The sequence below is a fragment of the Magnolia sinica genome, chromosome 5 (assembly GCF_029962835.1).
Source record: "Magnolia sinica isolate HGM2019 chromosome 5, MsV1, whole genome shotgun sequence".
Taxonomy (NCBI): Eukaryota; Viridiplantae; Streptophyta; class Magnoliopsida; order Magnoliales; family Magnoliaceae; genus Magnolia; species Magnolia sinica.
This window is the reverse complement of record NC_080577.1, coordinates 6,478,643-6,494,326: the sequence shown is the minus strand read 5'-3', so window position 1 is coordinate 6,494,326 and position 15,684 is coordinate 6,478,643. Positions and strand designations below refer to the sequence as shown.

Here is a 15,684-nt window from a genome sequence, read left to right as displayed (position 1 = left end):
GTTAAGTACCTAATCCGCGCCATTTCATACGGCAGTGCTGAGCAATCACATTTCAACGAGTAGAAAATCTCTGCTTGTGTAACAGAGGATCCGGATTCCTGTCTATTAAGCCTTCCTGAGACGGGGCGAACATGTTTCACGGCCCGTTGTGCTGAGTTTCCCACGACCGCCGTGTAGCGCAGAATACACGCATTGACGATTCCAATCGCAGGACCACTCAAACGTGTAGTAGGCCCAAGAGCCCGTATCCAGAGTCCCGGGAGATATGAAATGAACTCTTCTAGGAAAGAGCTCGCACTTGGTGAGCTAGCAGCCGTTGATCAGGTGGCCCACTAGAAGTAGTAAACTTCTACAGGCGTGAATCCGCGTACGGAAAGGAAGAGAAACGGAGGAGCGAGGCATTTCAACAGCCGGATGCGATTCAAGGACTCCCCCGTCGTCGAGCTCCAGGTGGGCCATGCCCACCTCTCCATCGAGCAAGACAACGGCTCGATGCACGTCGGCACCTCCGTCTGGCCGTGCTCCCTCGTCCTCGCCAAGTTCATAGACCGTTGGCTTCCAACCTCACCTTCTGCCCCCAATCCAAATCCCTACGCCCAGCTCCTCCATTTCCCCAACAAGCGAGCCATCGAGCTAGGGGCCGGCTGTGGGCCCACCGGCATGGCCCTTTCCATCCTCGGCCTCACCGACATCGTCCTGACCGACATCGCTCCCGTCATGCCCGCCCTCAAGCGCAACCTTAAGCACAACAAGCCCGCCTTCGCCAAGGCCCCCAAGACCGCCCAGCTCTACTGGAATAACCACAAACAGCTGGCGGCCCTCAACCCCCCGTTCGATTTCGTGATCGCTGCAGATGTAGTTTATCTCGAAGACTCGGCTCCGCACCTCGTCTCCGCCATGGAGGCGCTCGTGGCCCCCACTGGCGTCGTCCTCCTCGGGTACCAGCTGAGATCGCCGGAGGCTCACCAGTTGTTCTGGGAAATGTGTGAGAGGGCCTTTGACGTAGAGAAGGTCCCGCATGAGCATCTTCATTCGGAGTACGCATATGAGGAGACAGACGTGTTTGTACTGAGGAAGAAGTAAGGCGGAATCGACCCGCAGTGCCTTCAGGTAGGTTTGTGTGTGATTCCGAATTCTGCAGAGTTCTTGAATTTCCTCTGGTTTTTCTTTCATATTTCAGAATATCTAGGTGTGGAATTTCATATATTCCAGTGACTAGATTCAGAACAGAAGGACATACACCCAAATTTGCTTCTGAACGGAAATCGTGTGGTTCTGATTATTTATATTTTGGGTTTTGGGTGATCAAACATTCGCTGATATAACTCGAATTTCAAGATTAGGTGTCAATGCAAACAGATAAGTGTATGCTCGAGTCAGAAAAATTCATGCGGATAGCATGTTTGAGCAGAAAGGGGGAATGTATGTCAAGAGGTTCCACCATTGTCGTGGAAATTATATCATAATCAGACTTGTTCAGCACTGAGTGATTATCCATTCCCCGCAAGAAATGTGACTTTGGCATTGATGCAATCGCGTCCCACCCCACACTAGCATGCTCCACACGAATGCACAAGAAAAGACCCAATTTTCTTTTTTAGATTGTTTCTAATTTTCTTGTTCTTTTTCATTTTTCTATGTTAGGAAATATATCTGTATGATAGGAAATAAGTATTATTAGAGCAAAGGCCCTATGGAATAAGACATGGTTGAATGATATTTTCTTTTGAACAAATTCTCTTGCTTCTCTATGGTAATTGTGTTGGGAGGGGTGGTGATCTCTAGTATAAGACGATATGATTGTTGAGCTTGCTCACAGTCATTGTATCTTTTCTCTTGTATGATTGAACTTTCAATCTGGTATGTTGAACTTCATTGCAATTGGTTCCCTCCTTGATCAAGTTGCACTTGGCATGCAATTATCCCCTCAAGTTGCAAGCTGAATGCGTAGGAAATACGTGTGGAACTTGTGAGCTTATTTCCTCCTCCTGTATGTTTATAGCCCTTGAAGGGTTAGATCCACAACTTTTTGACTTGAATTCTTTTCGGGAAGTTAAGTATACATCATGTGCATTGCTGCCAGTGGTTGAGTCTGAGGTGGTGCCTTGTGCATGTTTTATGGGACATGGGACCTTCTATGCATGTTGTATGGGACATGAGACCTTCTGTGTCTTGGATGATAGGATGGTTTGTGTGTATGTATGGATGGATGTCCCTGATTGTGGGATTCAAATATGGCATGTGGCTCACAATCACGGGTGTGATATGATTGTTTGGCTCATACAATCTTATAATTCTTTTTCCCGCGGGATGTTTGCAATTGGCAAGGGCATGCACACACTTTGTTCACAAGTTTCAAAATGGAGGTCCAAGTAGATAGCCTGGGGCTGGTGCAGGAGGGTATTCAATAACTGCAATGGCGGCAACTGCTGTTACCATTACGATATGGGCTGTTTTTTTTTTTTTTAATAACTGGATTGGTCCCATAATGGGCCATTACAGGGCTGTTACAGGCTTCTTCTTCTTCTTCTTTTTTGTAACGGCTATTATGGCCCCGTAATGCATAAAGGTTCCCACCGTTACTGTTATGTAATAGCTGTTACGTAGCGGTTTTCTAATACCTTGGGTGGGTGGGGTGGGAGGGATTTTATAACTTGATATGAATTGTATCCCAAGTCTGTGCTTATCATATGGATTAAGTTGAGTAAGGATCCACGTTGTGTATTTATTTTATAAATAAACGTGATTTAATATGAAGTGGCATGCAGAAAGGTCGGAGATTCGACTTTGGGTATAGGTTCTGTAGGAGCTATAATACCCTGTGAAATTTCCTATAGATGCCCTTAGCTGGGATGAAATGCATTTCCATCTTGTATGGGAAGCAAACTGGCCGTCATAATCTGATTTACTTGGATCACATACCATTGGGTTCATCCAATGCTACTTGCCAAAGGTTGCTGTTGGCAAAAAAATTGACATGTAGAAATGCAGAAAGACCAAATTCCCTCGAGCACTTTCTTGTAACTATGTGTTGGTATTTGCATGTTCTCCTTAAATGACTTGATCTGGTCAATAGTTTTAATGATGGATTTTTCATTTTGGCCATTTCTTGTGTATTACAAAAATATCATGGCCTCTATGTAAAATAGTAAAATAATATTGTAACTCCTTGGAGAAAACTCCCTTGCACCCAATTTCATGTTTTGTCTTTGTGTGCTATGCATGCGACATTCATGTAGGATCAATCTATTAATTAATGAGGAATCATCACCTACGAGGCTACAACCCATTGTACACCACAACTGATTTTTTCTTGCCTTCAGTACTTTTATTTCCAATTTTCCCTTGAAGATATCTTATATTTTAAGCATAAAATGGTTTGAAAAATGGGTTGTAAATATCAGATTTGGTATGAAAGGGAGAAGATGGATTGACGCCTGGATCATGTTCCTTCATTTTTCCATTCTACTAAATGGGTCCCCCAAAAGGTTTCTTCAAAAACTTGTGAGGACTCTGCCATGGTAATCCTTTATCATCATTTCTCTTCCCCATTCTTATTGAAAGCTTTAGTAAACCAATCATCACCAGTCACCATTTCAAATTTGAATATCTTTCGCGGTTTCTGTATCGGTGTCCCAGGTGTCCCAATCTTTAATTTTCAATTTGCATAGTATCATCTTTTTCTGCGAATCCACTTATGAGTTCGGATTACTAAAATGATTATGAGATGTTTCGCAATGGTGTTTGGGCTTTTGTGCTCGAGGTCAACTTTAATAGAAGTGCCATCTTGGGAATAGGATTACATTAAACCCTATTGGAGGAGCTGGCCAATTCTTTAGGACGTAGGCAATGTCTCTTCCAGTGAAATATCTTCCGCTACCTTTCAGGTCTAATCTGCAGGCATATGTGAGTTGGAAGCCAAGGGTTGAAAGATTTGAGATGAAAACTAGCATCTTGAAAGAAAATGTATCTATCCTTCGGAGGCTAAATTACTCTCATGGAATCAACTCTTTCATCTAACAACATGCTATCTCTCCATTTCTAAAATGATGATCCAAGTGATGAACAAATTGAAAAAAATACAAAGGGACTTTATATGTGAAGGTCGTAGGGAAAGATGCAAATATCACCTTCTGAAAGAATGAGTACAACAGTTAAAGGAAGGAGGTATTGGAATCGGTTGGATAAAGGGGTGGAATGGGCGCTCTCAGCAAAATTGTGGTGGCCGTTTGGTAAATAATGCTCTTATGGAGAAACATGATCATAACCAAGTGCAGGGAATCGGAAAGAGGTTGGTACCTAGGGGGTGTCAGATTTCTAGAGGAAATGTTGCCCTTATATGGGAGGCTACTGTGAGTTTTGGTGACTACAACCAGTGTTTTAAATATCGACGATATCGGCCGATATATCCCACGATATATCTTGTATACCATAGTGCGATGCGAAACGCACAAGTAGTGCGATATATCCCACATGTTCGATCTGATTAGCATTTTCGAATTTCAATCCTTTTATTTTCTGTAAATCATGTTAAATTAGTATCAAATTGTTACAAATCCATTATTTTTCATGTTTTGCATGAAAAATCATGAATTGAGAGCTTCAATTTTGAGATTTGAAGGATATAGGCCGAGTTGCGGAAAACTGAAAAAAAAATAAATCAAAAATTCCCAATTTCTCAGAAATCGTTCGTAATCTTTGTGTCCAAACATCAAATCAAACATGTATGTAATCTAATCTAGTGATTCTTCTTTTGCTTTTGAATGTATTGTTGTGTTTCCACACATCTTCTTACATTTATAAATTATATGAATAGACATTGAACTTACTTGCATCAATTCAGTTAAACAACACATAGATTAGGACCCCATATAAAGAAAACCTATTATGTGTACTTGTTTTTTATAATGTTTTGATTTATAAGTGTCTATTGATGTCTTTTTTAACAATCACCAAAAAATTCAACCAAATTCCCAATGTTTCCCCATTTTTCTAACAACAGCGATACATTACACGATACAACTAATATATCCCATGCGATAACCGATACATATTTGTATCCCAAGAATGTGATACGTAACACGATACCGATATTTCAAACACTGACTACAACAAGAGGGTTGAGCTCATCTCTAGCAATCAAGGTGTTCTATAACGGTAACGGTGGCCGTAACGGCCATGACCATTACCTTTACAATATAGGTCGTAACGGCTGTTACAGCCCCCGTAACAGCCGTTACGGTCTCTCTCTCTCTTTCTTTTCTTTTTTTTTTTGGAAAAAAAAATCCTGAAAAACTTGTATTTGTCCCATAATGTTGATTAAAAAGTATGGAAAACGTGTATCTGCCCCATAACAGACAATTACGGGGCTGTTATGGCCTTTATAGGGGACGTAATGTGCTGTTAACAGCAATTACAGGTCATTTTTTTCCATAACGGCTGTTACGGCCGTACGACCCCGTAACTCGTAACGGTTGCCACCGTTACCTTTATGTAACGGCCTTTACGGCCCTGTAACGGCCTTTACGGCACACCATGCTAGCAATGGAGGTTAGGTTCAAGGTGGTAAGTGCAAAAAGGATTCAAATTTGGGAGGATGTGTGGGTTGAGGATAGCATCTTAGCAACAAAAAATAAAAAATAAAAAAAATCCTTGACTTTACCCATGTCACAATGAGAAAGAGAAAAATCCTATGAAATAGTTGGACAAATTGTGGTGTGTTCAATTCATTTTTGTAGGAATCTTAAAATTCTGATATAGTGATGGTGGCGAGCTTCTTGACCTTTCGCATAGGTCAGCACATTTTCCTTTTAATAAAACAAGAAATGGTTTGGTCCCCATTTCCCAATGGTTCTTTTTCAACAAAATAGTATCTTAGGGCTTTATGCCAGCAAAGCATTACTGACCGAATTTGGTCAAAAGTGTGGGAACCTGATGCTTTGCAGAGGGTGAAGGCCTTTATGTGGATGGTGGTCTCGAACAAAATGCTTATTTTAGGTAATCTCCAAAACTCAATTGGGATGGCCCAACTATTTGCATGATGTGCAAAAGGAATTAGGATCAGTGGATCATCTTTTCATAAGGTGCAAGGTAGCTTTGAAGTTCTGGACAAGTTTTTTGCCTTATTTGAAGTCAATTGGGGCTCTTTAGCCATGAAAGGATGGAGTAACAGTCCCTTCATGCCATGAGGCAAAGTTATGTGGAAGACATTGCCCCATACCATAATGTGGGGAATTTGGAAAGAACAGGAGAATTTTTTAAGATGAGGAATCATCTGTGGCCTCCTTGGTTACCAACATCAAGGTATATCCTGAGGCATTTGGATGCAGTGTTTTCAAAATCTGGGATGGCTTGGACTATCCCTAGTTCTGGTGGTGAGATGATTGACTGTTGGGCTGCATTAGCTTGGGGCCATAATTGTCTGTATATGTGGATTATGGCATTGTTTGCAGGTATGTGGGTGATATTGCTTGAATGTAATAGAAGAAATTTTTTTGAAGGAAAGGTTCATGCGTCTGGGTATGTAGTGAAGAAACTATTCAGAATGGTTGTTATGTCGGGCAAGAGTGCATCAAAGCTTCAAAGGTATATTTCTCAGGTGTTGTTTGAAGCTGGATGGAAAGAGATACTGGTCAATGGGTGGGTGTGCTTCAAATCTTCTGCTTCTTGGAGGAGAAAACACACGCACGCACGCACGCATACACGCACAAACAAACAAAAAACAAAAAAAATCTTCTGCTTCTTGGAATCCCCATGCTCTTGGTAGCTATAAACTAAAATTTGATAGATGCTCTTGGGGAAATCCTATCTCGGCAGCTGTTAGGAGCCTCATTCAGGACTGTAATGGTCGAGATCTTGTGGATGGCTCATTGGTATAGGACACTTCAATCATGCTGAAGCTGCTGCTCTCTGTCAAGCCAGCAGAATAGCTATTAGAGTTCATTTTATTTTTATTTTTTGAAGGATGACCTGGTTGCAAGCCACAAAAAGCCCAACCCCCACCCACGAGCCTGTAACTAAGGAGAGGCTGCTATCGAGTTATTCCTGGTCCTATTATCCTGGAGGGGGACTCTTGTAATGCGATATCTTGGGCCAGTGGCAGTAGCTATTTGTTGAGGTCAGCTGATCCCATCAAAGAAGTTAGAGACTTAACCTGATGGCGGCTCTTTCTCCTTTTTCTAGATCTCTTGGGAGGCTAATGGCAAAGCAGATAGACGGACCATCAGCAGACCTATTGACATAATAATTTTTGTAGAGAGTATTGGCACAATAGGTTGGGAAACTTATCATTCAATAGCAAGGTATTCCATAACGGTAACGGTGGCCGCAATGGCCTTTTTTTTTTCCCTGAAAAAATCTGTTTCTAGCCTGTTACGGGCCATCCTTTTTTTTTTTTTTTTTTTTAGTTTTTATAATGGCCGTTTCAGCGCCGTAATGCGTAACGGTTACCACTTTTACTGTTACATAACCGTTTTAGCATACCACGTTCAAGAGAGACAAAATAAGGAGAAATGAGTTTGTGAAGGCACTCATGTTTTCCTATTGGTTGAACCCATTATTTGAGGGGGTAATTATTCAGTTTTACTTTGGCTTTTGTGACCTTCTTGTTGGCAATAAACATTCAGAAATTCTTTCTCAATGCCAAGTATATAGGGTGAAAGCTACATATATTTGGGAATGTAACGGTATCGGATAAGCATCATACTCCAGTTTGGTTATGTTACAACTGTGCATCGCATACAGCCTGCCAAGTTATAAATCATACTTATATATATATATATATATATATATATAAATCTTAGCATGTTTGTGTTAGTAATGCAATGAACAGATTGATATGAATACGATGTAAATCTCTCAGAGAGAACCCCCTCCAATCGCATTTGAACAGGTGTGCTCATTTTGCATTTAAATGTTGCATCATGCTTATATACTGGGATTCTTTCATGTCCGTTTTTTTTATTTTTTTTTGAAAGCTAGAGCTTGTCCACCATTGTGATTTATTTTTTATATTAAGTAATCCTTTTTTTTTTTAATGTATTACTCCATTATTATTATTGTGACTATATGGTCTGGATCAGTGAACACTCAACCCCACCTTTGTTGTTTATTAGCAATAATTCATTTGTTATAATATTTTTATTATCCATTTTAGGCTGGTGGACTTGTTTATTAGATGAGAGCGTGATCAGCCCCTGGACCCCACACATCCACCAGTGCAGTGAATTAGCAATAGAAGATATGATAAAATGCACTCAAATCATGTAAAATGGCATAAAACACTCTTTTAATGTGATACTTTTTTATGTTTCTTTCTTGAAAATTTTGATGAAATTGGAACTTGGGAGAGCTTAAAATTTTGAAAAACATCCCAACTTGGCTTGCCATTGAAAGTTTGAGGGATTATCGCAATTTATTGTTGCTATGCATTAAGTGTTGATATTGTTCTGTAGTCAATATTCATTTGCATTTCATCCAAGAAAGCCATATTAGTTACTTATCTATTTAGTGTTAGGTTAGATGATTCAATGCAACACATGTTAATATGTAGTTTGAAGTTTTGAGTTTGAAATTGCATCAAACCTGGAACTTCCAGTTGAATCTGCACCTAAGTGAGATCATCATCAACATCATCTAAGCCTGATCCCAACTAATTGGTGTCGACTACATGAATCCTGTTCCACTATCCCACTCAATCAAGGGCTATAAGTTATACTGCAGGTTATCAAGTCTTTTCCTAATACCTCCACCCATGTCCTTTTGGGCCTTCCCCTTGCCCTTTTAGTGCCTTCAACTTGTTCCAACTCACTCTTGACTGGCACAGATCTTGGTCTCTGTTGCATGTGACCAAGCGATTAAGTCTACTAAGTGTACTTTCCAGCACCTACGTCAGCACCACACCCCCAAAATTAGTTGAAAACAAGATTACAGTAATAAAAAATAAAAATAAATTAAAAAAAAAACTATGTTCTTTCCTTACATTCAGAATTGCACATTCCTTTGCAAAGGAGTCTTTTTTTTTTTTTTTTTTTTTTTGTCTTGGGTAAATCTTCATAAAAGGAGTAATAGGAAAATAATTATTAATAATAAAATAACTGTTCTAACCATACAGGAACATGGGTGTAACCGTTGTAACTGTTATGACTGTTATTTTATTCTTATTAATAATTATTTTCCTTTTAAGGAGTCTTTACAAATATTTACTTTCTGCAATGCAAAAGAACTCTAATCCAACTAGGGGTGGTAATGGGCTGAGCAGCGTGGCCACTTAAACTTGGCCGAGTGCTGGTCCCGGGCCTGAAATCCACACCCGGGCCATGATGAATGGCATGGACCGACCCAAACTATTGGCCCTAAAGTAGTTTATGTCTTGCGTCAAACATCTTAGCCAAATGTGGGTAACAACGTAAAACTCAGAGTGTGAAAATCAGGGTGGTGCACTACTAGCAAGTGACACCATTGAAATCAAAGGATACATATGGTTTGAATGAATGTACTTCTATGGCCCACCTAATGAGTGGATTGGTCCAAGTTTTGACCCAGTTGATCTTAAGGGGCCGGCCCTGGCTTGGCTTGGTCCTAAAGGAGTAGGGCCATGGCTAGGTCTTTTCAGCTTGATTAGGGACCAGGGCAGGCTAGAGCCAACCCTGGCCCAGCCCTAACTCTAACCCTCGCCATCAATTATTTCTAAACCATCTATTTTATTGATATTAATAATGACTAAAATTACCCTAAATCCTGTCACAAGCATAGAACCCTTAAATCAACCATAATGCACTCAATTCATGTCAGAATTGCATGATCTTGGGCACATTTGAAGCTAAATGTATGGTCTTAATAGGATCAATTTCCTGTCATTCGGATGTGGCACATAAAATAAATGACAAAATAAAGGGGTAGGTACCAATAGAATGTTACTAAATGATCTCTCTCTCTCTGTGTGTGTGTGTGTGTGTGTGTGTATTGCTATTATATAAAACTACTAAGTATATCTATAGTAAAAAAATATGTACCTTGTGGGCCCATAGATTAATTGAACCATCATGTGGATCAATCAGACAACTACGTGGGGCACACTAACTTATCAGACAGTTTCATGGATCCTTACCACTGATTGGATATCTTGATCATGATCACTCTTAGTTGCATCACTTTTCATGAAATGAAACAGTCTTGTAATCTTCAATTCTTACAAAATAAAAATAAAAAAAATTCATTTTATGTATACTAAGGGTGTATTTGGTGGACGCCTAAAAATTTGTTCATCTCATTTTAGTTATTCAAAATTATATATTAGAGATCATGATTATTGGTTATTCAGCTTATTATAATCCTTACCAAAAAGAAATATGATCTCTAAAAATAAGATAAAACTCATTTTCAGGCATCTACCGATCAGGCCCTAAGTTCTCAAAACATAAATGGGTTTTATATCACATGCAGATCTGCAGCTGCCTCAGTCAAACATAGGGAAGGATTAGATATTTGCAGTTCCGATGGCTAAGTTAGAGCATTTGCTGCTTAGAACATAGGGAATGTGCCAATCCTCTGGAATCTTGGTAGCCAAGTTTGGAAGTAACTGGGAGTCATTTGTTCTTGGGTGAATGGCCAGTATTCCAGTCCATTGTTTGTGTTTTTGTTCCTGTTTCTTTCTTCTGCTTCTTCTTCTTTTTTTCCTGGTCTTGTGCTTTTCTGTTCTGGTTTCATTTTTGTTCTGCAGTGGAGTGACAGCAGGGTTATCTTCGTCTGTGTTTTGTGTCTTCGCTGGTTGCTTAATGATACTGTCATCTTCTCAATAAAAGTCAGAGCAATAGCTGCCAGCATAGCTCAGATGAGATACACACTTGGTTTTGAGTGTTGCAATGTAGCATGGGTTGTATAGCCACACAGTTACAATCTGTAGTTAGTGTTTACTCTGTGAAAAAGTATGAAAGCGTCTGTTTTATTTGTGGCCTACAGGAGTTGTTCTCTTTATATGGAATAAGAGTTGCTGAAATTTGAGATGCATCGTGCATGCATGGTTGGCAGCTTGTATCTTTAGAATGAAGGCATTACAATTGCTAGGTGAAGGGTTGAGACACTGATGAGATATACTGTTTTTGGAGTTCTATTTGAGTTGGAGTTCACAGAAACTTTATGAACGGTAGAACACAAAATAAGAGTACTTGTTACTGAGACCAGATCCTTGTCCTCAGTTCTTGCTAACCCACTTTTATCTTACTTGGGGTTAAACCATTTTGACCCGTCTTATAGAATTTGTTTTCTGCAACTTAACTCTAGCTATCCTATTGAGTAAGATTGAGAAGAATGTAAAAATGTAACTGGTACTTGTTCATTTTTATGAGAAAATTGAACGGCATCTTTGACATTGCAAGCAGTTTTCCGTTATCCATCCTATGACACCAGAGATGTGTTGGACATGAATCGGGGTCCTCTTAAAGCTTGAAGAATACCAGCATAGAATGCAAAGATGAATTGTTTTGAGGTTGGTATACCAAACACTGGTAACAGCATAGAATGCAAAGATGAATTGTTCTGAGGTTGGAAGCATGACAATAACCCTTGTTTAAGGTTTTGAAGATGTTTCTTTAAAGATCAACAAAGAGCAAGACCTTTTTGTATAATTTCCTGCTAAAGCGAATTGTTTTGAGGTTGGTATACCAAACACTGGAGGCAAACTTTGTGTTGCAAATCTGGCGGTGAACGCGATGATATGGAAATTCAAAAGAAATCAAGGATGAGAACAAACCTTAACATGATTTGATCGGAAATTGCCTGCTGGAGCGCAGTAATGGGAGAAGAATCATCAAAATATTAGAAGAACAGCATCTTTGAAAAAAAAAAAAAAACAGAACACCCAAGGAGAAAGGCAATTCCTTATGGCTGTTGAAGTTTCATGTCTGCAATTTTTCTTACCAGTGCAAGGGATGGTACTCCTCAGGAGTACACTAACAATAAAACAAGTACTGGTATCAGAACAGTGGGGTGTGTACTAACAAGCTAACCAAAAAAAAAGTACTGGTATCAGAACTAGTCAACTGCTCACAGTTTGAACCACATGATGAGGGTCACATTTAAATAAAATCCATCTCAATTGAGATGGCATTCACCGATACTGTAATGCTTTTCTTCTTCAAAGATGAACGTAGTGATCATCAGGCACTGAACTGTAATAGTGAAACAGTGACATATATCTTGCCTGCAGTCAAATTTGAGCAATCTTGCCATATCATGCTTCCATGTTATTTACCCAAAATTGAAGCACGTGATGCATCGGATTCATGCATTCTCATTGGTTTATCATCTTAGGGACTTGAACCTACAAGGCCCGTCAGTTAAATGGTCTGGATGACCTAACCGTGGGCTGCACTTATACAGACTGGGCGCATTAGGACTGGTAATTCATCTATACTTGCATGGCTAAAGATAGCAATTTAGTTTTAGGCATTGACTTTATTAGCTGTGTGGGTTTGGATGAATTTTTGACATCAGAGTTCATGGAGGAGCTCTTTTTTTTTTTTCTTTCTTTCGTTCTTTCTTCTTTTTCCCCTTCTCTTTTTATGCTTTTTCAACAGCACACTGTCATTTGAAAGACAAGGATACGCACAGACATGCCTAGATAAATTACCACCTCTGACTAATGCAAAGAAAGTATATGATATTCTCATTTCCCTTCATCTCAACTCCCAACACTCTATATACAAAATCTTCATCTGCATACAGTACAGAGCTTTGCTAAAGCCCGCAAGAGTATACAAGGGAGCCCATGTACAGGCCAACCGTGTTCCACTTGCATGATCCCAGATGTCCATCAGATGGGTCCCATCATGAAGAGGACCAAAAATCGTGTCTGTCAAGTACAGTTTACCAAACAGATGGAGATGTCCATGACAATGAGCCAAGTTTTCGTAACTCATCCTTTTGTTGGGACATCATACCATGTTCAGCCAGTGGGTTGGCCTGATTTCTGCGTGGTGGGCATCTACGCAGTGGGACCGACCTGATTGATTGCTTGGATCATGCGGGATGGCATGTAGATGGGCCCACTTTTATACAGGTATGGGCTTAACAAACCTCGACAATACATTATTACTTTCCTTTTGAGTTGCAAACTGCAGTCTCTGCCATTCATTGTCATCATCATCATCAGCTACAATGAGCAAGGACGAGCAAAGAAAGAATGTCAGTTGAATTTCTGTAGCTGATCCTCAACACCCATGAAACAAGCGTAGAGCTCCTCTGCTTGCAACAACCCTGCATGCTCCACAGTGCATTTCCCATCGCTGTGCAGATTTGAACTCCACTCCTCATCACAAGACGGCGAGAAAGAAGAAAAGGGTGGGCCAATCGGGCGCAGGATCTCTTGGGCCTTCTCCAACTCCCTTCTAAGTCTCTCCACCTCTTTCTCGAGTGACCTTTTGTCCGCCAAGACGCTGTCCAGCCTTAGCCGAAGTGCCTGGTAATCATGCTCGAGGCTCTGGGTCTTCCACCGTGCGCGTTTGTTCTGGTACCAGACTGCGACTTGCCGGGGCTGAAGCCCCAGGTCGCGGGCCAGCTGAACCTTCCTCTCTGGTTCAAGCTTCTTCTCATGGTTGAAGCTCGACTCCAAGAGCTTCACCTGCTCTAGGCTAAGTCGTCTTTTGCTACGTCTGGGCTGGTGTTTGTGGTTGGCTGATTCTGAGTAGGCCATTTGGGGAAGTTGGGGAGTGATGTATGGTTTTTAGAGTGCATGGTTTTTATTGCAAAGGAAGATGAGAAGGGGGGGAAGGGGGTTGAGGGTCAATGTCACATGAACGTGTGTTGTTCACGTGATGTGGACCCCATGCGCGCCCTACGCATGCGATGGATCCGATCGATGAATTATTGCTTATATTTTTCAGTTTTATCTGAGATTTTCCTTTTTGAGTTGCTTACTGTTGCAATGGATATGCACACTCTAAATAAAATATACCTTGTCCTTGGATCTAAACCTTTTTTATATATATATATATATAAAAAAAATCTGTATTTTTATTTCTAGAGGAGGAATGATCACCCACAGCCCACTACCACCCATTTGTTTTTGCCTTATGGTTTTCTGTTTCTAATGTTGAAATGGTTGTAAAAATGGATTGTAGGTGATCAGTCTCTTTCTACAATATCGGCTTTGAGATTTTTTGTACTTTGCATCGTATTTGAAAGTGAAATTTCATCATTGGGTAAATGGGTAAATGACTGGTTTCACTGTTGTAGTTTCCAAGTCTGCCAATGTTGATATTGTTATTGTTTTTTTTTTTTTTTTCCAAAATTGTAATACTGTGGCTGTGAATAGGGATATAAACCAATGCAGATTTATGATTTAGCCCATGTTTGATGTGGTGAGCTTCATGTGGCACTAGCAATTTCCTTTCATCGTCGTCTTTCTTACTTGTGATAGTGGTTAAATGACTCGCAACTCGGGTTGACTCATTCGGTCTCAGGTCGAGTCGTGTCTCGTTCAAGTCAGGGGTGGCTCAGGGAGTGAATCAGTTCTCAATCTGAATTAGGTCCCATCTTGTCTGAGTTGACTCAGATGAGTTGCATGGCACTCATCCGAGTCTTAAGACCGTGGTTATGATGGTAAACAACTAGGAGATGGGGGATCACCACAGTTCAAAAACTGAAAACTCTAGTAAATGTTCAGCCTGGTCGGGTCAACTTGAAGAGTTAGGTTGAGCCAACTCGACTTGATATTTAACAATTATAATTATAATTATTATGTTTATGACTGGATATCTAAAATAGTTAGAAGTAGTATACTTAGTGAGAAATATATATATATATATATATATATATATATATATATATATATATCAAAATCTCGCGGAATTGAGTTGACTCGGCCATGTTGAGTCAGCGAGTTTTAGACCATCTCAGCTGTTTCTATTGGTGTAGTGCAAATGGTGTATGTTCCATCCAAAGCCACTAATCTGATGTGCCACACTAGGATGGATGGATTCCCTGAAAATCAGGACATTCCAAGACATGTGGGGGCCACACAATGTGAATTTGGAGTCCTAGGCATGATTTTCCGCGGATCACACTATGGTATGGCTCATTTAAGTCATGGATTTAACTAATTTTTAGGATCCATGGTGAAAATGTGATGGCTCACCTGATGGACAGTGGATTTGATGCATGTTTGTCCCTATGCAGCGATCAGTTAGCGCAAGCTAGGCCCTCCCTACGTAAAGCCTACGCAGGTGAGGCCAGCCAAGTCCAAAAGAGAAAGGAGCTAACAACCATGTCACAATCTCGTTAAAGTCAGTGGAGGTAGTTTGTTTACTCTGTCAGAGTACGACGCTTGATGTACACGACTCGAAAGTTGTCCATGTGACGTACATTAACTTAAAACCCACGATCGTGACAGTATCCAAATCGAAATGGTTGAATGATTGTAAATTCTAATTTGTGGACACTTGTTTGTTGAAATAGGGCCATTGGATATTTTTCATTATCAACCGTCCGATGAATGTCCACCAATACGATACTCAAATAGTCAAATAATCTTATGTTGGTTCCCTGTACTTCTTAAGTTATTTCTCAGTGCCTGCGTATCATCCGTCACACTCTGCCAGAGTAGCAAAGTTTTTACCTTAAAGTCAGCTGGTGAGGTAACTTGTGGGGTCTACCTAAAGAACTGGTATACATTGACGGTGCACGATT

At 40.3% G+C, this 15,684-nt stretch overlaps 2 protein-coding genes across 7 annotated transcripts; one reads left to right on the top strand and one right to left on the bottom strand.

Moving 5' to 3' along the window:
* Nucleotides 1-245: 245 nt before the first annotated feature.
* Nucleotides 246-14,374, top strand: LOC131245273 (uncharacterized). Of its 6 annotated transcripts, none has more exons than XM_058244613.1 (2): nt 246-1,110; nt 14,118-14,374. In XM_058244613.1, the coding sequence occupies exon 1, from the start codon at nt 415-417 to the stop codon at nt 1,081-1,083; it is 669 nt and encodes a 222-aa protein (XP_058100596.1). In that variant the 5' UTR covers nt 246-414; the 3' UTR covers nt 1,084-1,110; nt 14,118-14,374. The 6 variants fall into 6 exon arrangements, with proteins under 6 accessions (XP_058100596.1, XP_058100593.1, XP_058100591.1 ...); XM_058244610.1 differs by lacking the exon at nt 14,118-14,374 and adding an exon at nt 13,202-13,978; XM_058244608.1 differs by lacking the exon at nt 14,118-14,374 and adding an exon at nt 13,151-13,978.
* Nucleotides 12,639-13,690, bottom strand: LOC131245275 (homeobox-leucine zipper protein HOX20-like). The gene has a single exon (XM_058244614.1). It carries the CDS (start codon nt 13,688-13,690, stop codon nt 13,184-13,186), a length of 507 nt encoding a protein of 168 aa, XP_058100597.1. The 3' UTR covers nt 12,639-13,183.
* Nucleotides 14,375-15,684: the final 1,310 nt, after the last annotated feature.